Raw genomic sequence first — 21,828 nt, 5'->3', positions numbered from 1 at the left:
GTGTATATATATATATATATATATATGTGGTATTGTAGCAATATCCATAAGAACGTAAAAAGATGGATCAGGCCAGAGGCCCACCTCATCCCACATCCTGTTCTCACAGTGGCCAACCAGATGAGCCAATGGGAAGCCTGCAAGCAGGACCAGGTGTCACAGCACTTGTGATTCCCAGCAAATGGTATCCAGGGGCAAATTGCCTTTGATAGTAGAGCCTGAAAAAGCCATCACAGCTAGCAGGCACTGAGAGCCTTAATTGTTTATGAAATGTGAATTCTGTAGCATTCCAAACAACAAATTCATATATACATAACGTAAAAGTATGAGCCAAATACTCCACACATTCTTAAAAGATTACAATTTTAAGACTGCAATTTGCTGGAACCTGTCTTTGCATGCAGTGGAAGTCCCTAACTCACTGAGGGTTCGAGACCCATTCAGCTACAATAACGTATAATAAACAGAAGGCAGTGAATTTCATTTACTCCAAATTTACCCCAAATGTCAGATAACTTTTCCATTTTTGAACTGTTGCATGACATGATTATTTGCCTTAATTTCTTCATTTACTCCATTGAACAAAGAAAGCAAACCCCCGATAATCTTCTTTATTTCTGTAAAAGCCTTTAACCAAAATTGCTGCACTCCCACCACAAATGGAAATAGGTACCCTTGCTCCCGCATTCCCTCCAGCACAAAGGAGAGGAGATGGGAGTTATGTGGGAAAGCTTTTTTGGAGAATAATACTACATGTGGTGCTTTTTTAAAGCCAATTTGCATTCACTAGCAGAGAAATGTTCCAGAAGCGTTTGGAAAGAGGTACCATATTGATATGCTTATGCTATAAGCCTTCAAGCTGAGATGGATCAGCTGGAGTGCTTAGATTTCAATGACGTCATGGAACAGAAACCTGGTGGAATGGAGAGAACCAGTCAGTAGCAGGAAGAGAGAATTGGCACTTGCCTCACCAGCCACTGTTCACCAGCCACTTCCCAATTAACACCCATTGTTCAGTCCCCATTACCAAGGGGCTAAACTCAATTTGAGACACATCTCCTGACCTCATGGGCTTCTACAGAAACTGGGAGAAACTAGCCTATCATGGGGACTCCCAGCAGAAGAAACATTTCAGCCCCAGCAGAAAAAAGTGTCCAGGGAAGTTAAACAGATCTGCAAAGTTTGGCAGCGGGTCAGGTTGAGAGGTTTTATTATTATTTTCAAGTTTTCAACTTTCTAAAAACAATTCAAGAAGAACAACAAACCAAGAAATACAAAGAAACCAATAAATGGAACAACTTGCATATCTGTGGATCAATACATAAAACTGGAATTACAGTGGTACCTCGGGTTAAGAACTTGATTCGTTCTGGAGGTCTGTTCTTAACCTGCGGTACCACTTTAGCTAATGGGGCCTCCTGCTGCCACCGCACAATTTCTATTCTCACCCTGAAGCAAAGTTCTTAACCCGAGGTACTATTTCTGGGTTAGCGGAGTCTGTAACCTGAAGCGTCTGTGTCAGGGTGCTGCCCTCACCTCACGGCAAAGGGTTGCCAGGGCTTTCTCACTATCGCAAGCCCCCGCCCCACCTGCTCAGCAATTCGTCTTCCTCCAGTGAGGGAGGCAGTGATCCCTCTAGTGGGGAGGGAGAGACGGGAAGGGGAAGTAGGAGTCAGGGCTCTGACAGGGAAGGAGAGCCCTCACATCAAGCAGGGACTGGAGGTGAGGCGCCTCTTCCGTCTCCCCACTTGCGCAGGGGGGGGGGGGAGGACGCAGAGGGGGTAGGCGGGGGTTCCGCATCCCGTGGCATTTATGCTGGGCAAAGAACCGGAAAGAGTCATTCCCGGACTCTGCCGAAGGATGAGCTTGACGTACTTTTGTTGCTGCACAATAAAGAAACTTAGTTTTAGAAACCTCGGCATCAGGCTGGTTACTCATGAGCAATCACTGAAAACCCTTACAGTCTGTAACACGAGGTACCACTGTAATACCAACAGCGATTCTTGGATGATGTTATATTATCATAACATTGTCCAAATAGCTGCAATTGTTTTCATGCTATAATGCTGCAGGTCACTGTTAGATGCCTAGGTAATAAAGGACCACCAGGTGGCCTAAAAGGACTGTGGCCATTCTTTACCCTGCATTACTTGTAGTATATGGAGTGTAATTTTTTCAGCTATAGTTACTGACCAGACATTGCTATACCATGCAGATAGGTTTAGGTTGTTCAGAGATTTCCAGTGTCGGGTGAAGATCTGCCCCCAGCCGCTACCAGCAGAAAGGGTTAGGCTGAGAGTTGGTGACTGACCCAAGGTCACCCATCAGACTTCACGGCTTAGTTAGTGCAATAGAGCACATACAGGTTCAATTTTTAAGGGGACTTCACAGGCTCCATCTCTGCAGTCCCTTCTTCACAGTACTTTTCTTTTGGTTCAAAGATGACATTTGCTGGGAACTCTTGGTATCATTTTATGTCTTGCTTCATTTCATCATAAGACACTGGAGACTGTCTTAACTGGTTTTACTATCACAGATTACATCCTTAAATGACCTGGTTCTTGAAAATGCTTCTAACCATCCCCAGCTTACTTTCACAACAACCAGTTCTATGTTGTTGACATAACCTGCTTCTCACAAAGGGGCAGCTTAATTCCCCATGTGAATATAAGGCAACAATTTCTGTTCTTGTCTATATGTATCACAATCAGTTCTGTTTCTCTTCTGGAGATATGATAGCCATCTTCAAATATCTGAAGGGCTGTCACATGGAAGATGGAAGTGGGCTTGTTTTCTACTGCTCTAGAGTAAGACTCGAAACCAATGGCTTCAAGTTACAAGAAAGGAGATTCCGACTAAACATCAGGAATAACTTTCTGACAGTACGAGGTGTTCAACAGTGGAACGATCTCCCTGGGGAGGTTGTGGACTCTCCTTCCATGGAGGTTTTTAAGCAGAGGTTGGAATGTTGTCTGTCATAGAAGCATTAGTTGAGATTCCTGCATTGCAGGGGGTTGGACTAAATTACCCTTTGTTCATGTCCCTTCCAACTCTACAATTCTATGATTCTATGGTTCTATGATTCTATGCTGCAGTTCAGTTTCCACCAAATACTATGTTACTCATCCTTCTGCCTTCCATTTAAGGTACACAATGTAAAGAAAATGTCAAAACGATTATGTATTGTTTACAGACTTAAAAAACACACCACCACCACAAAACAACAAACAACAACAACTTATCATTCACATTGATGTGAATGAGTACCAACCATATTAGCTTGACTGATTTCCATTGCTGACCACAGACAAACACACAAACTGTAGCAATTTCCACTTCCATTTTCATCAGAATTCTCTGACATCCCTACATAAAGTCTATAACCCAATCTTATCTAATTTACAATTTAGCCCTTTCTTACAGGTTGTCAAAAAGCAGGTAGGTCTCTCTCTCTCTCTCTCTCTCTCTCTCTCTCTCTCTCTCTCTCTCTCTCCACACACACACACACACACACACACAAAACACCCACCCCCAAACCACAGAAACAACATGCTGCAGTTGAGGGCATGACAAGCTTTCCTAACTGGGTACTCACTAGGTTCTGATATATAATGTTTTTATATATGTTGGAAGCTGCCCAGAGCGGCTGCAACAACCCAGTAAGATGTGTAGGGTATAAAACTACCACTATGGAATGGGACGTCCCTATTTCGATAGGAGAAATGTTGGAAGGTGTGCTACCCATAGACATCGGCCCCTAAAGAGCCAGTGGAATGTATTCAGTCACAGCCACTAGCCACTGAAGGCCTTTAAAGAAGCAAAAGCCCAGAGGACAGGATCTTAATCAGAAGTCTGTGTGACATGCTGGAAAACACACAAAACGCACAGAGAGTAGAAGAGCAGTGCACCTGGGTTACACCGTTGACTGTTTATCTGCCTGGTGATGTAATCAGGCATGGGTTGTGCATGGTGGGAATTGTGACCTCTTTCCTCATCTGCTCTATGACACTGAAGGGCATGAGCAGGTGCTTGGTGCCAGTGCCACCTCTCCTCCTGCATTACAGCTCAAAGTGATACAGCAGGAGTAGGAGAGAGACGGAGAGAACAGAAACGAAGAGCCTTCTAACTGTTCACCAAGAAGGGAAGTGAGAATCAGTCAGAGCATTATGGTAAGCAAGAGGGGATACGAGGAAACCACAGAACAAGGGGAAACGAGAGTCTCTCTGCTGCCACTTACTTGGCTATGCAGCCGTGGCTATCAAGAGGCAAACTCAGATTTATTTCGGACAGGATAGCTTCTTCTGCAGCCCTTGGCTAGATTTCAGTGTTTCTGGCGCAGACAGCAAGCTGGAAGAAGTCACCGGGACTGCATTCCTGTGCGTCTTTAGAGGCTGGGTGGGTAGGTAGTCCCACTCAAATCAGAAGGCATTACTTCTGAGTAAACCTGCTTAGGATTGCACTCTAAGTAGCTACATTTTCACCACGAAGGAAACTGAGACACTAAAACCTGGGGTGCTTGCCAATACATTCATATACCGAGATTAATCATGCTTTCTTGCCAATTCAGCTGCGGGGGGCAATTTCTAAAAAATAGATGAAGTGTTTCATATTCTCTCCATTTTAGAGATGGGGCTGAAAGCAAGTGGCTTGCTGAGTCACACTCCTTGGTTATGGTGGCTTGGGTTTCCAGGTCCAAGTCTCTCAATCTTACCTTTGGGTCAGCTATGGATGCTCCAAAGCATTCTTTTTTTGGCAGAGCCAGAAATTGAACTAGGGCATGCCTATTATTATTTTATTATGTATTAAATTTATCAGTTGCTTTTCTTGCTGCGGGTAACTCAAAGTGCCTTTACAAATAAATGCAATGTCTCTACACTAAGACCAGTCTCACACCAGTTTAATAGTCATGGCTCACAATCAAATAAAAGTATAATCTCTCAGAAGGGGCAAGGGATCTCTTGCAAAGCAACAGAATTCTCAAGCCCCTTTCCCAAGATCATTTGGGCAAAGACGTAATTAAATTGGTTTCCAACTAGTTTAAATTTGCAGCCCAGAAGCGCCCTTGTGAACAATTACTATTGGAAAGGGCTATAGCTCAGAGGTAGAGCTTGCTTTGTATTCAGAAGGACCCAACTTTAACTCTTGGCATCTCCAGGTGTGGCTGGGAAAAAACCTCTGTCTGAAGCTCTGGAGAGGGCCTGCCAGTTAGTGTAGATGATGTTGAGCTGGATGGATATATGCTCAGACTGTTATATAGTTATGTTGCTTTGTTTGATGCTATCCCTCCTGGTAAGGCTAATTTTTAATCCCATCCAAATATTAACCGATTTAGATTGCGGTGTTTGTTTCATAGAATCATACAATCTTGGATCTCAAGGGTCATCTAGTTGGAAGGATCTCAAGGGTCATTTAGTTCAATCCCCTGCAATGCAGGAACTTCAGCTAAAGCATCCATGACAGATGGCCATCCAACCTCTTCTTAAAAACCTCCAAGGAAGGAAAGTCTACCACCTCTTATGGGAGTCTGTTCCACTGCTGAACAGCTCTTAATGTCAGAAAGTTGTTCCAGATGTTTATTCATAATCTCCTTTCTTGCAACTTGAAGCCATTGGTTGAAGTTCTACCCCCCAGAGCAGGGGAAAACAAGCTTGCTCCCTCCTCCATGCGACAACCCTTAAGATATTTGAAGATGGCTATCATATCTTCTCAGTGTCCTCTTTTCTAGGCTAAACTTACCCACCTCCTTCAAGCATTCCTCATAAGGCTTGGTTTCCAGACACTTGATCATCTTGCTTGCCCTCCTCTGCACACATTCCAACTTGTCAACATCCTTCTTAAATTGTGGTGCCCAGAATTGGACACAGTATTCCAAGTATGGTCTGACCAAGGCAGAATAGTTAAAGGTAAAGGGACTCCTGACCATTAGGTCCAGTCGCGGATGACTCTGGGGTTGCGGCGCTCATCTCACTTTATTGGCTGAGGGAGTCGGCGTACAGCTTCCGGGTCATGTGGCTAGCATGACAAAGCCGCTTCTGGCAAACCAGAGCAGTGCACGGCAACGCCGTTTACCTTCCCGCCGGAGTGGTACCTATTTATCTACTTGCACTTTGATGTGCAGAATAGAATGGTACTATTACTTCCCTTGATCTGGACACTATACTTCTGTTGATGCAGCCTATAATAGCATTAGCTTTTTTTGTTGCTGCATCACATGGTTGACACGTTAAGCTTGTGGTCCACCAAGACCCCTAGGTCCTTTTCACATGTACTGATAGTAAGCTGGGTGCCCCCCATCCTATATTTGAGCATCTGGTTCTTCTTGCCTATGTGCAGCAGCTTACATTTGTCCCTATTGAAATTCATTTTGTTAGCTTGCTTGCACCCAGTTCTCCAATCTGTTAAGGTCATTTTGAATTCTGATTCTGTCTTCTGCGGCATTAGCCACCCCTCTCAGTTTGCTGTCACCTGCAAATTTGATGAGCCTCCCCCCCAATTCCTTCATCCAAGTCATTTATAAAGACTTTAAACTACAACAGGCCCAGGACAAAACCCTCCGGCACCCCACTTGTCACTTTTTCCCAGGATGTTTTACATGACATCGGAGCAATACTTAATTTCCAAAAATGTTGCTGGCTGGAGGTCCCTGGAGCTATGTTTTCTCTGTGATTCACAAAAAGCACTGTATGCTTACATTACAATCATTTTCTTCTGTGTTATTACGTGCAGCTTAAATTGAGTCCTGAATCTAAGGGGCAACGAAGGTGCTGAGGATGAATTCCAGTTCTGTTTTTCTGACAAAATGCCAAAATGAAACAATTGTTTCTGCTACTCAGAGCTAACAGCCACAGATCAAATAGGGCTGGGAAGAGACTTGTCTCTGAACCCCTGGAAAACCACTGCCAATGTCAATAATACCAGCCTCAAGAGACTAATGGTCTGACTCAATATAAGGCAGTTTTCTATGTTCTGATGTAATCAAAAGCTTAAAGATGAGCTTATACCTCTTCTCTCACCTGATACATTTTCTAGCCAAACAGCATAGCCACGTGCACTCTAATGTATTCTTCAACCTGTGTTCAGGTGAGAACAGCCAAATTTGCATGAATAAACTTACCTTGGGAAAGGAAATCAGCTTCATGTTTCTGAAATAATTCACTTAGCAAGACTAAGGTCAATGGAATTTTGCCCCTGTCTAGGACATCCCCATTGGCTCTGACCTGGAAGCATAATTTTTCTTGGCTCACCATGGGCAGCCTATTGGCCACACACATAGTTCATAATTTGAGAAGCAGAGACCTCTGTTTTCTCTTTTGCAAACAATGCATTACTTCCTCCATCACAAGCCTATAGGAGTCTGAAAGATACCCTCTCATCTATTTATGACACCAGACACCTGACAACGATTAGCTTTTGTCATTAGAAGCTCTTGGCTTCACTGAAAGATTGCCAAGAAAAAGGGATGGATCTTGGGAGTTACAAACTCACAAATACAGACCTTATAGGATCATCCATCCCTATATATGCAGTAGTTGGAGAGTCTTTCCTTGAGAATCCATAAAGCAGGGGTCAGCAAACTTTTCAGCAGGGGGCCAGTCCACTGTCCCTCAGACCTTGTGGGGGGCCGGACTATATTTTGAAAAAATAATAATGAACAAATTCCTATGCCCCACAAATAACCCAGAGATGCATTTTAAATAAAAGGACACATTCTACTCATGTAAAAACACCAGGCAGGCCCCACAAATAACCCAGAGATGCATTTTAAACAAAAGGACACATTCTACTCATGTAAAAAAATGCTGATTCCTGGACTGTCCGTGGGCCGGATTTAGAAGGCGATTGGGCCTTAGTTTGGGGAGCCCTGCCCTAAAGTATCAGAAACTGACTCCACAGCAGCTCAGAGAAGGGCTTTCGATGTAGCTACCCCTTGTTTTGTGGAACAGTATCCCTGTTGAGATAAGACAGGTAACCACTATTTGTGGGTTCCAGAATAATTGTAGATGTTTAAATTTGTTTTGATAAGCTTTTCCAGCAGCATGGCAATAATTTTAGCAACAATTTTTTTTGGGGGGGGGGGTTCCTTTATTGACCAGCTGGAAATCATGCTTTCCCAAAAGCTCAAACTTTTTGCTACAAGGAAAGTGACAGGAATAGACACTGGAAAGTGTAGGATAACACTTGCTTTGATGCAAACAAATAAGGAGAAATATTCAGTAAACTGGTGATCTGGAAGTGACCTTAGAAAACAGCATGTTATTGTTTGAGGAAATCAATACATCAAACAGCTTTCACATTTCTTTTCCAGAGTACTAACCAGGCAGTCATGAGGAGACTCTAGGACATTTCATTTTGGAGAGCAGAAGGGTAGCAAAAACAATTAGTGTGGCTATAGTATTTAAAAGAATATGCCTTCCTCCAAAGGCAACTGGGAGCTGCAGTTTATGCCTCACAGAGCTACAATTGCCAGCTTTAAATGTACGGTGTATGTGCACTCTAAGGTAGCGCAATTGCTGTGTAGAAGAGTGATTTTCAGCAGGTGAAATTCCTTATTCTGTACACCTATCAAAGGTGCAGGAAAGTCTTGTCTTCTATTCCACCTGGCCACCCTAAATTATTAGGGGAGCAAGAGTTTATTGTTAATGGTGTTTCTGTCCTTGGCTAGACTACTATGTGAGCTAATGGTCTGGCTTTCAAGCCCGTGAGCTAGGAAACTGCATCTCTCCCATCTAGTTTTATTAGTTTCTGGCTGCTAAGTTTGAAGATTTGCTGGAGACAAGCAGAGTGAAGTGTTTTTAAAGTTTAAACCACCAGTTTTAAAACCAAACTTCTCTATTGTTGAGGTTCGATAACAAATTTTCCCTGATTTGTGAGAATCAATGCTACTTTCTGGATCAGAAAGTATTTCTGGAGGGGCACGAGCTGCCGCTCTTGTCACCAGAAAAAGAGTTAAGAAATCAGAAGGCTTTGCACCCTTCTTAAGTTACACTCGGTGGAGAAATACCATCAAGCTGCATCAGGTCCCAGTCAGGAATAAAAATAAACTCACTTGGCACACAGTATCCTTTCAAGATCTATCAAAATCCATATGGGATCAAGAGTGCTCTTTGTATACCTGTACAGTGTTTGTACATGAACACAGCCAGAGAATGTGGAGCCCATCTTGGAATGTGCAAACTTTTGCCATATTGCCAGACCGAATAATACTTTTGTGGCAAACTTTTTCATGTGCTGGCTTTGCTCTGGTTCCATACTGTCTAGCTTGCATTTGTCAGATGAGAATAGATACAGATTTGGCTCTGTATTATTGAAATAAATAGTCATTGTAGTACAGATTCAGATATTTTTAAATGAAGATGTATAATTATTATTAATAATAATTCTATCAAGTTCAGAAACTGAAGTTCTACCAATATGTATCTGTCAATATACCTGGATATAATCAATTACAAATTAATTAGATAGCAACAACTGCACAGATAGTGATAAAAATAATTATTAAAGGACACTGTATTCTTACAAGCTTGTCATGACTTCGTTAATAATAAGAGTATTAATGGTGAACAAGATTTTATGAAAGACAGTATGTCAATCTGTCTGCAATGTTGAGTCATGGGGAATATTTGCTGTGTTCTACAGCATTGGATCGAGTGACTTGGGTGGCGCTGTGGGTCAAACCACTGAGCCTAAGGCTTGCTGATCAGAAGGTCGGCGGTTCGAATCCCTGTGATGGGGTGAGCTCCCGTTGCTCGGTCCCAGCTCCTGCCCACCTAGCAGTTCAAAAGCATGTCAAAGTGCAAGTAGATAAATAGGTAGCGCTCCAGCGGGAAGGTAAACAGCGTTTCCATGCGCTGCTCTGCTTCACCAGAAGCGGCTTAGCCACATGACCTGGAAGCTGTATGCCAGCTCCCTTGGCCAGTAACGCGAGATGAGCGCCGCAACCCCAGAGTCAGACACGACTGGAACTAATGGCCAGAGGTCCCTTTACCTTTACCGCATTGGATAGGTGAAAGTCATTTGGGATCTACTGGTGATTTGCCAGAGTTGGCAAGAGTTTGTGACTCCCAATTGGTGGTTCTTCTTTTTCTTCTAAATGAGGTTGATGAAATGAAGAAAGTTGGAAGGGTAGGATTCACACCAGGAATATAATTTTGTGTTGAAGAACTGTGAGCAGTGGTGGCTGATGCTCGTTGGGACTGGTGGGGTGAAAAGCAGAGAACCTAACAGTGGGTTCAGCCAGAGACAACGAAAAGAAGAGAGAAGTAATTCCAGTCTTACCCTCCTTCTTGTTGAGCCCTGTAAGGCAAAACTGAAACTAAAAGGGAGGAAGCTGATAGGAAGTTCTGTCCCTGGACTTGAGGTTGAGGAAGAACAAGGGAATGGGCAGACCCAATGTGTGCTCTTGTTCTACTGACCTTTGCTCTGTTGTCCTCCTTCTTCCACAGCGTGAGTGTATCTCTGTACATGTTGGGCAAGCTGGAGTTCAAATTGGCAATGCATGCTGGGAGCTTTTCTGCTTAGAACATGGCATCCACCCAGATGGAACTTTCCAGGAAGCAGCCAACAAATTTAATGATGACGATTCTTTTACTACATTCTTCAGCGAAACTCGCACAGGAAAACACGTGCCGCGGGCTGTCATGGTGGACCTAGAACCCACTGTAGTAGGTCAGTGGAATAACTAGCAATAGCAAATGCAAATGAGACCGCTTAATGTATAACAGTGCAGGGGACCAACGTAGAATGACTTGATGTGAGTACAAACAGGGTTCCTTCATCTTTAACTGAACTGAAGAAACTTGGTGTCATGCAAGTATTTGGGGGGCGGGGCGGTTATATCTTTCAGAAGTCCTCCTCATGTAATCATAAAGGCACATTATAAAGATCTGATTGTGCTATCCAGAGGTCTTCTGTTCTCCAGTAGAACCCTGCTATGAGGCTGTTGCATATACTGAGTTCATTCATATTCCTTTATGGGTCATTAGTCATCATAGCATTATCATAATAAAATAAATTAAAATAAAATAAAATAAATAAATAAATGCCAATGCTGCATTTGGAACACCAGTTTGCACAAGGCTGGGCACAAAGAGCTTATCTTGCTTGTTGAAGAGCGCATAAAACATTGGTGCACCAAGATCTATTTTCAAGGATGTGCCCCCCCCCAAACGTTGAAAGCTGCATATCCCTCTTAGTGTGTGTGTTTGTGTATGATAACATTTCTTCCTGAACATTTCTTTGTATTTGTTCTGAGAATAACACAACTATTTGGCACAAAAGAAGAGCAGCTCATGCCATCTTCTGTTTGCTCCCACATGCCCGCCCTGTGGAACGCCCTCCCATCACAGGTCAGGGAAATAAACAACTACCTGACATTCAGAAAAAACCTGAAGGCAGCCCTTTTTAGGGAAGTTTTTAATGTTTGATATTGTTGTATTTGGTTTCTGTTGGAAGCCGCCCAGAGTGGCTGGGGAAATCCAGCCAGATGGGCGGGGTACAAATAATAAATATTATTATTATTATTATGCATGTACACCCACCCACACCCACACCCCAAGCAACAGCTGCATACCAAATAGTTAGTATCAGCTCAGGGGCTTCTTTTGGCATAGCAATGGCTGTCTTGGGCTGCACACCCAACATTAATCTCGCTGTTCCCTGCCCTAGTCTGAACCAGCAGGGATTGCCTTGGGTGTTGACACAGCCCCTGTTTGGCTTGTAAGTATCATGCATGAGTATGCCTCTGTGGAAAAATGCTGGATATGCATCTGCTTGTTTCTGTTTAGTGCTTTGAAAAAGATTCATGCCCTCTGTTGCATATCACTGCCATGGTTCAAGACCTTGCACAATAATAACCGTGTTTAAATACTGTTTAGCAGTAGCTGCTTGGTGACATGTTCTGAATGCAGTGGGTGGGGCTGGGGAGACAGTCATTTTTAATATTGATGGACTGGGCTTGGATCAGGTAAATTCATTTTAATTTCTCTATTCAACTGTGCATTCTTTACTGACGGAAACCTCCACAGGGCGAACTTTGGTAATATGGTCCCCTGAGCAAGGACAAAATTTGACACCACCCACACTAAATATTTCATTTCCCCCCACAATAATTCCCTTTGGTATAGTTGCTTTTTATGGATCTTCTCAGTAGGTACCGATATACATATAGGTATCAACATTGCCATCAATGTACGCCCCCCTTGCCTTAGCACCCAATGCGGAGACCCGCCCATACCACCCTAAATCTGGCACTGACTTGCAGCCAATAAGAGCCTTCCATTTCCCAGGCTAATCTGAATTTACTTGATCCATCCCGTCTCTACATATTACGTGCAGTTCTCTCTCTCTCTCTCTCTCTCTCCCTCTCCCTCTCTTTCCACTTTTGGGAGTTGTTACCAAGCAGCTACTGCTAAACAGGCCTGCAACGTGGGAACAGCACAAGGCCTCGAACCCCAAAAGTCCTACTCTGACATCAACAGGAGCCACCAATCCTTTCTCAAAGCATACAAAACGTAAAACATATACCCAGCATTCCTCCACAGACCTGACACTCCACAAAATTCTGTTCAGAATCACAGATAAAGCCAGAATAATTTAATAATTTTAAAGTTCATCTGGCTTACCACAAAGACGGCATCCTATATGACACACATCAGCATTAAAGAAACATGTCCACAACAAACTCTGACCATGCTCTGCTTACTTTCCTTAACAGATGAAGTGCGGGCTGGAGCTTACCGCCAGCTTTTCCACCCAGAGCAGCTGATCACTGGCAAGGAAGATGCCGCCAATAACTACGCCCGCGGCCACTACACCATTGGCAAGGAGAGCATCGACATGGTACTAGATCGCATTCGCAAGCTGGTAGGTAGAAGGTTGCCATTGGAAAGTGATATGCGGTTTGGGAGCAGGATGAGGCAGAAATCTGGAGGGCTATAATTTTTTATTTCATTCTCAGAAGTTAGGTCCATAGTGGACGGAGGTTGGATGTTTCATTATTCAGAGATCAGTGGTTTTCCAAAATTAGGAAATATTTCCTCAATAACCATGAGGAAATATTGTCCACACCACCTTCTTGACCAAGGAACCTCTGCATGCTTGCCACATACCTCCTGTGCTATAGGAAATCCTGGGGCATATTCTAAGGAACCCATGAAGACACTGGCCAAACCTCTTGGTCCTATAGCAGAGTCAATGGAACTTACTTCTTCCTCTACTACTACTACTACTACTACCACCACTACTACTACTTTATTATTTATACCCCACCCACCTGGCTGGGTTTCCCCAGCCACTCTGGACGGCTTCCAACAGAATGTTAAAAGCACGATAAAACACCAAACATTAAAAACTTCCCTAAACAGGGCTGCCTTCAGATGTCTTCTAAAAGTCTGGTAGTTTGTTGTTCTCTTTGACATCTGGTGGGAGGGCGTTCCACAGGGCGGGTGCCACTACTGAGAAGGCCCTCTGCCTGGTTCCCTGTAACTTGGCTTCTCGCAGTGAGGGAACCGCCAGATGGCCCTCAGAGCTGGAACCTCAGTGTCCAGGTAGAATGATGGGGGTGGAGACGCTCCTTCAGGTATACTGGGCAGAGGCCTTTACGGCTTTAAAGGTCAGCACCAACACTTTGAATTGTGCTCGGAAACGTACTGGGAGCCAATGTAGGTCTTTCAAGACCGGTGTTATGTGGTCTCAGCGGCTGCTCCCAGTCACCAATCTAGCTGCTGCAATCTGGATTAGTTGTAGTTTCTGGGTCACCTTCAAAGGTAGCCCCATGTAGAGCGCATTGCAGCAGTTCAAGCAAGAGATAACCAGAGCATGCACCACTCTGGCGAGACAGTCCGCGGGCAGTTAGGGTCTCAGTCTGCATACCAGATGTTCATTGAGCTTCTTGGGGGTTGGGGTTGGGGAAAGCTGATTTATTTAAAATACTTATAAACCTATTCATATTTTAAAATCTCAAAGCATTATATAAAAGGATGAAAACCAGACAGCACATAATAAAATAACATAAAACCAGCATAAAATACAATTCCACAGCTTCACAGTGATGAATATCACTAATCTAAACACTTGAGCAAAGAATAAAGTTTTTAGTATATGCCGAAAACATAAAATGTTGCTGTACCATATTTCCAAGGTGAGGATGTTCCACGCAACAGGTGCCATCACACTAAAAGCCCTACTCACGATAGCCACAAAATGGATTTGGTATGCAGATGATTGGATATTAGTGCCCCAGGAGATTACATCATTGTGCAGGCTGTGAATCAATCAGTCAGTCAGTCAGTCAGTCAGTCAGTCAAACAATCAAATTTCTATACTGCCCTTCATCCGAGGATCAGTGTGGTGGCCCTTCATCCCTGCCCCAAAACACCACTGGTTAACCCCTAATTATTATTCATTATGGTTCCCTTTTCAGACTGACGCCTGTTCTGGGCTACAAGGATTCCTGATTTTCCACAGCTTCGGAGGAGGCACAGGTTCTGGCTTTACCTCCCTGCTGATGGAGCGCCTGTCTGTGGACTATGGCAAGAAGTCCAAACTGGAGTTTGCCATCTACCCAGCCCCCCAGGTTTCCACTGCGGTGGTGGAGCCCTACAATTCTATCCTGACCACCCACACCACCTTGGAGCATTCCGACTGCGCCTTCATGGTGGACAACGAGGCCATCTACGACATCTGCCGTCGCAATCTGGACATTGAGCGCCCTACGTACACCAACCTGAACCGCCTCATCAGCCAGATTGTCTCCTCCATCACCGCTTCCCTGCGTTTTGATGGCGCCCTCAACGTGGACTTGACTGAGTTCCAGACCAACCTGGTGCCTTACCCTCGCATCCACTTCCCCTTGGTGACCTATGCGCCCATCATCTCCTCCGAGAGGGCTTACCACGAGCAGCTCTCCGTGGCCGAAATCACCAGCTCCTGCTTTGAACCCAACAACCAGATGGTGAAATGCGACCCCCGCCATGGGAAGTACATGGCCTGCTGCATGCTCTACCGAGGTGATGTGGTGCCCAAAGACGTCAACGTAGCCATTGCTGCGATCAAGACCAAGAGGACAATCCAGTTTGTGGACTGGTGCCCAACTGGCTTCAAGGTGAGAAGGGACAAGCAGGTGCTCTCTTTTGTAGGACTAAAACCTTAACACCCACAATGCTAATACAGGTAATAATAATAATAATAATAATAATAATAATAATAATAATGGTGATGAAAGTGTTGTTTGCATGTGCTGCAGTCATATCAAGAGTTATTTTTTGAGCGGACCCTTGTGGCTGGGGACTGCATTTGAAGGACTAGTTTTGCCCCCCCCCCCTGCTCAGTCCTGTAAGGGCAATTTTGAGATCAAGGAGGAGGAAGGTGACAGGCGGTGCCACCCCCCACTCCGGAATGATCTCAAGTAGGAATGCTGACAGATGGGTTAGAGCTCCATTCACCTGAACTGTCCAGCCTCCCCTATCCCACCCTTGTTGAAAGGGTTTGAGGGGGAGCACTGCAAGCCTAGCATGGAGAAGGGCCATCTCTCTATGGCAGAGCATCTGGTATGCACACAGAAGGTCCTTGATTCAATTCCAAGCATGTCCAAGTTAGACTGGGAAATGCTGCCAGCTAGTGTAGGCAATAGTAGATGGACCAATGGTCTGACTCCGTATCCGGCCTTTTCCTATGTTATTATTAGTACGACTTTATTAAATTTGTATACAGTCATACCTTGGTTGCCGAACGCCCAGGAACTTGTAGGTTTTGGCTCCTGAACGCCACAAACCCGGAACATTCTTTTGGAACCCGAACGTCCGACGGGGCTTCCGCGGCTTCCGATTGGCTGCAGGAGCTTTTGGCAGCCAATCAGAAGCCATGATTTGGTTTTCGAACGTTTTGGAAGTCAAACGGACTTCCAGAACGGATTCCCTTCGACTTACAAGGTACGACTGTACTGCCTTCATCCATAGATCTCGGAGCAGTTCACAACATAAAATTACAATATAGAACCTCAAAATACATAGTAAAAAATAAGAACCACAACAAACCAACCCCCCCTATGTATATTCAGTCCTCATCAACTAATTTTTTTAGGGGGTTCAGGGCTGATTTTAAATGCAATGCACTTCTGCATATCCCAGGCGTAGCGAAACCTCAGTTCTGTTTGTAGCTGTCCCCACTCTGCTTCCCCCGGGGAGGCTTGAGTTTGCTATTTGCGGGAAAGATGACAATGGGCCTTCACAAGCCAGTGGTTATCAGCTGAGGAGTTCCGCTTCCCATGCTTAATTTCTGTCTGTACAGTTGCCTTTTCTTCCCTCCTCTTGGTTTCCAGGTTGGCATCAATTACCAGCCGCCGACCATCGTTCCCGGGGGTGACCTTGCTCAAGTGCAACGTGCCGTTTGCATGCTCAGCAACACCACCGCCATTGCCGAGGCCTGGGCAAGGTTGGACCACAAGTTTGATCTGATGTACGCCAAGCGAGCTTTTGTGCACTGGTATGTTGGTGAAGGCATGGAGGAAGGAGAGTTTGCGGAGGCCCGGGAAGATTTAGCTGCGCTGGAGAAAGATTATGAGGAAGTTGGAACAGATTCCTTTGAAGAAGAAAATGACGGGGAAGAGTATTAAAAATTCTGGTCCTGGCAGCTCTTTATTGCACCGGGGATACAGCTCACCAAACTCTTTGCTGCACAGCTTCTGATCATTTCATGGGGGGTGGATGGAGGAATGGACAGTAGAAGGGTTTGGTGGATTGCACCCTGTGCCTACTCCTGCAGCATATGTAAAAAATAGACCACCCATCTGCAAAAAACAAAACAAAACAATTTCCAGTGACTTCCTTTCTTTATTATGCCTTATATTGTGAGGGGGGAGGAAATATTCTGCTCCTTTCTTAAAGCAGTCCCAAGAAAAAAATAATACTGGTACCAGTTAGTATCAGTATGGCACAGGTGACACAGGACTCAGGGGCTGTTGCAACATCCCTGGTTAGGACTTATGCTTCAACTGTCCTACATTCCAGGTTCATAGCCAGAAATTTTGAAGTGAGGAGGCTGAAGTCAGTAGGGAATCATTGCAAAAGATGAAACACAAGTAGTCTAAAAGATCTGGAATTAATTAGTCTGCGTTATTTCTTCGTAAGCAATTGGGTAAAATACTGGCTACGCACCTGCTTATAACTCAACAAAAAAGGCTACAAAGTTGAATTTAAAAAGGAGAAAAGAACATTCAACATTCTGGAAGGGGATATCTCCAAGTGAGCTAGGCTCCTGTAGTCTTGCCATCTTCTTTTTACCTTGCCTTATAGCTACAGCAGTATACAGCCTTATTTTCTGACTTGTGCCAGGTAAAACATTACCCGCATTTTATCTTCTGGAGATATGTCAGGGGTGCCTTTAAAAAGTTTTATTACTGTGCACTCGCATGTGCTAGACTTCTGTGCGTTTCAGCCCCCTCCTCGTTCCAGGTGACCTGTTTATTGAGCATTCTTCCTGATTTGTTTGCACCCACTTTGCAAGGAGGTTAGAAGACCTTGACCATTTATTGAGCATTCATTCTGATTTGTTTTTGGGGTGGTCTCATGACATTGCATCAACAAAGTGTTACTCCACTTTTAAGCACATTTCCCCATCCTTTTTACCAAAAATAAAAATAAAAATCCATTTTTTTGGCGGAGAAACAAGTACTGTTGAATGTACATAAGGAAAATCTTCTATCATTTCAATGCCTTGGTACATAAAAAGTGATGCTGTCGTTACTATCAAGTAATGTTGTTAATCATAAAATATACATCGTAAGAATATTTAAATATGTATAATGTTACACAAGAATGTCTTGTTTAATTTTCTAACTTAGTGAGGCTATCAGTCCCAGAGAACTCAGCTCGATGGGCTATTTGTAATTAAATAAAATCATTTCATTGAGTTTACTAAGTAATTAAGATCCCAGAAAAAAAATCAATCAAATCAGATATCCCAGTTTAAACTAATCCCAGAGATTACTTAATTTAATATCTCCCCAAGCAACATATGTGGATTTATTATATTTCACATTATTTTCTTCCAGTAATAAATGGGCATATTTTTTTAAAAAAACAAATCTATTACCCTGTTTTCAATCTGTTCTAATTATGTTTGTTTTATCAGACCTTGGCAAATTTTCTAATTCAGGAGGGTCTGCTTTTCTCCTCATCACTGACATACAGTGGTATGGGTTACTATTAGAAGATTAATGATCATTCTTGAGCAGTGGTCAGCAAACTTTTTCAGCAGGGGGCCGGTCCACTGTCCCTCAGACCTTGTGGGGGGGGGCGGACTATATTTTTTGGGGGGGGGGGATGAACAAATTCCAATGCCCCACAAATAACCTAGAGATGCATTTTAAATAAAAGCACACATTCTACTCATGTAAAAACACGCTGATTCCCGGACCGTCCATGGGCCGGATTTAGAAGGTGATTGGGCGGATCTGGCCCCCAGGCCTTAGTTTGCCTACCCATGTTCTTGAGGAAATTATTTCATTTCTGTTGCTAACAATTCTTAGAATACACAGATACATTTGACACTTGTGACACATTTATTATGGCACAACTTTTCATGGACTACAGCTAGGGATGGATGAACTTGTCAGTTTCATTTTCTCTCAATTTGTAACCCCCCCCCAGTCTTGCTAAGTTTAGTTCTCCAAATTTCTGCATTAGTTCTTTAAAAAAAAGACTCATGAAAATTTATCAGCATTTTAGTGCAAATTTATCCTAATATTCATATTTTTATATGAAATTTTGCTGAATATACATGTATTTGCAATTCATTTCCCCATATAAAATGCATTTTTGTATTTTAGTTTCACCAATATATGCATTTTTATTTACGCTTTACCCTGGCACATACATTTTTGTACACATTCCTTGGCTTGAAAACCACATTGCATAATTCAGAGAAGTGTAAATTTTGAAAGAGGGCTGTGTTTCGTTTTGCATATTGCTTCTGAGAACGCAGTTTGGTAGATGCATCTTTACATGAATGAAATGGATTAAATTTTCCCCTCACCCCTAACTACTGTCCACTTCATCAGGTGCATGAAATTGGATTTGATATCCTGCTTTTCACTACCCGAAGGAGTCTCAAAGCGGCTAACATTCTCCTTTCCCTTCCTCCCCCACAACAAACACTCTGTGAGGTGAGTGGGGCTGAGAGACTTCAGAGAAGTGTGACTAGCCCAAGGTCACCCAGCAGCTGCATGTGGAGGAGCGGGGACGCGAACCCGGTTCCCCAGATTACGAGTCTGCCGCTCTTAACCACTACACCATGCTGGCACATACTGAGTTGCAGGCACCAAATCTACATAGTTGCAGGGGGGGGGGTTGTAAACATGAAGGTCAGCAAGAAATAAAATGTAGAAAGGTACAGACCTTGATAATGGCCTTATTAACAGGGACTATTCACTGTGGCAAACCCAGACACCTGTTCTTGTCCCCAGATCTACTGTGGCAGCACCTCTGGGGAATACTGTATATTCTGGCGTATAAGACTACTTTTTAATCCAGGAAAATCTTCTCAAAAGTCAGGGGTCGTCTTATACGCCGGGTGGAGAATCTGCGGTTGAGTATATCTCAAACTCTATATTTTAACTGGAAAAGGGTCATCTTATACGCTGGAAAATACGGTATTCCATTTCTGGATTTCCTGAATGCATCCCCTTCGCCTCTGCGACTCTATGAAACGAAACTTTTGTCAAGCTACCTATCATGAGGGCTGGGGAAATGCTCTGTTCCGTATACTGTAGTCTGAAGCAGTCAGGTGGCCAAACTGGTGAGGACATTTTTAAACCTCTCGGCATTTGCCACACTGTCCAGCTGGGTCTCTCCTAGCCCTATTAGGAGATGCAGGGGAAATCGGCCTTTGATCTTTTGCATGCAAATCATGTGGTCTCCCACTAAACCACAGCCTTAGCGCATTAAATGAAAAACAGACCTGAGGTTTGACAGAAACCTGCTGAGACCAGGAAACATTAGTAGCTGAGCTCCCACTGTTGACATACGCAGAAGCTGAGAAATGAAACTTAAAGGCTGTGGGGAGAGGTCTGATCACTGCTGATGGAGGCAGCTGTCACTCACACAACCCAGCGGGGGGGGGGGGGGGCGTGTCATCCAGTCCCAACAATTGAAGGCCAGTGGATTAGGTGGCAGAGATCATATAATTGTTCTCAGTGTCAAGTCACATTTCGTGAAAGAATCAGTTGCCATAACTTGCCTTACGATGAATCTTCTGAAATCTATTTTGGATGCAGCGTGGCATGATAACTTGGGGTGGGGGTAGGGGGGTGAGGAGTCCAAGTTATGCCAGTGAGATTTACCATACTTTAATCCTTCCTCAGGAGGAAGTCACATTGATCTCAGTCAGGGCTTATTCACTAGAAAGCATACACTGGACTGGTCATATTTAGGAATGACAGTTCAATCCTACAATCAGAAGTAAGCCCCATTGACTTCAATGGCACAGCCAGGTAAGGTATAATGGATGTCAGCCTCATTGAATTCAGTGGGCACTTCCCTCTGTGTAAAAGCAATATAGGATCAGGATCAGGGCCGGATTTAGGTTTGATGAGGCTCTAAGCTATTGAAGGTTATGGGGCCCTTTATATTTGGTATTTTAGGGAGCAGGCTAGCAGGCAGGGCCCATTACTTACATCATAGGAGCCTACACAACACAAAACACTGTTGCCGTATGTAAGTTTTATTTTATTTGTTTTATCTTATATTCTGGAAATGTACATCCAGTTTTTTTTCTTTAAATTTTTTTTGCAGCCCCCAAGAGAATGGGGTCCTAAGCTATAGCTTGTTTAGCTTATACGTAAAACGGGCACAGGGACGCGCGTGGCGTGGTGGGTTAAACCACAGAGCCTAGGACTTGCTGATCAGAAGGTCAGTAGTTCGAATCCCCACGACAGGGTGAGCTCCCGTTGCTCAGTCCCTGCTCCTGCCCACCTAGTAGTTCGAAAGCATGTCAAAGTGCAAGTAGATAAATAGGTACCGCTCCGGTGGGAAGGTACATGCGCTGTTCTGGTTCGCCAGAAGCGGCTTAGCCATGCTGGCCACATGACCCGGAAGCTGTACACTGGCTCCCTCGGCCAGTAACGCAAGATGAGCGCCACAACCCCAGAGTCGGACACGACTGGACCTAATGGTCAGGGGTCCCATTGCCTTTAAATCTGGCACTGATCAGGCTCAAACAACACAGGTGCCAGTCACCAACATTATTTGAAATCGCCATGATTAAAAATCATCCCAGGACGGCATTTATATAAAAGGCAGTCTGCAGCGGCATAGCATTAAACTTAAAACAAATAGCTGCTCACCCCTCCATGTGGGTGTTAAAAAAACAATGTAGCGGACCCTACCTAGCTTTTGCAAATGTGCAAGCAGTTTTATTGCTGGTCCCAATGGAGAAAAGCAGGAATAAATCTGCAGTGTTATCCCTTCTCTCAAATTCGTAGTCCCCCCCCCCCCCAATCCCTCTTTAAGCATTGAAAATACACATGCGTGACTAAAGTGTGGTCCAGTGCTGGATTTACATACAAGCTAAACAAGCTATAGCTCAGGGCCCCATTCTCTTGGGGGGCCAAAAAAAAAATCCTAAAAGAAAAAAACAAACACTGGAAGTACATTTCCAAAATATAAGATAAAAAACAAATAAAATAAAACCTACATACAGCAACAGTGTTTTGTGTTGTGTTGGCTCCTATGATGTAAGTAATGGGCCCCGCCTGCTTGCCTGCCCCCTAAAATATCACTGGTTTGCTCCTATTAGGTCCATAAATTACCACATAGCATATATTCAACACAAAAA

General features: G+C 43.9%; 1 protein-coding gene across 2 annotated transcripts; it reads left to right on the top strand.

Annotated features, from left to right (window-relative positions):
• Positions 1–4,001: 4,001 nt before the first annotated feature.
• LOC117054055 (tubulin alpha-4 chain) lies at positions 4,002–16,736 on the top strand. 2 transcript variants are annotated; one of them, XM_033162495.1, is made up of 5 exons: positions 4,002–4,169; positions 10,443–10,665; positions 12,713–12,861; positions 14,420–15,100; positions 16,316–16,736. In XM_033162495.1, exons 1-5 carry the CDS (start codon positions 4,167–4,169, stop codon positions 16,607–16,609), a joined length of 1,350 nt encoding a protein of 449 aa, XP_033018386.1. In that variant the 5' UTR covers positions 4,002–4,166; the 3' UTR covers positions 16,610–16,736. The 2 variants fall into 2 exon arrangements, with proteins under 2 accessions (XP_033018386.1, XP_033018387.1); XM_033162496.1 differs by lacking the exon at positions 10,443–10,665 and having other exon boundaries at positions 4,003–4,169.
• The last annotated feature ends 5,092 nt before the right edge of the window (positions 16,737–21,828 follow it).

Source organism: Lacerta agilis, chromosome 10, assembly GCF_009819535.1.
Source record: "Lacerta agilis isolate rLacAgi1 chromosome 10, rLacAgi1.pri, whole genome shotgun sequence".
Classification (NCBI taxonomy): domain Eukaryota; kingdom Metazoa; phylum Chordata; class Lepidosauria; order Squamata; family Lacertidae; genus Lacerta; species Lacerta agilis.
The sequence above is the reverse complement of the archived record's forward strand: the minus strand, read 5'-3'. Positions and strand labels throughout refer to the sequence as shown.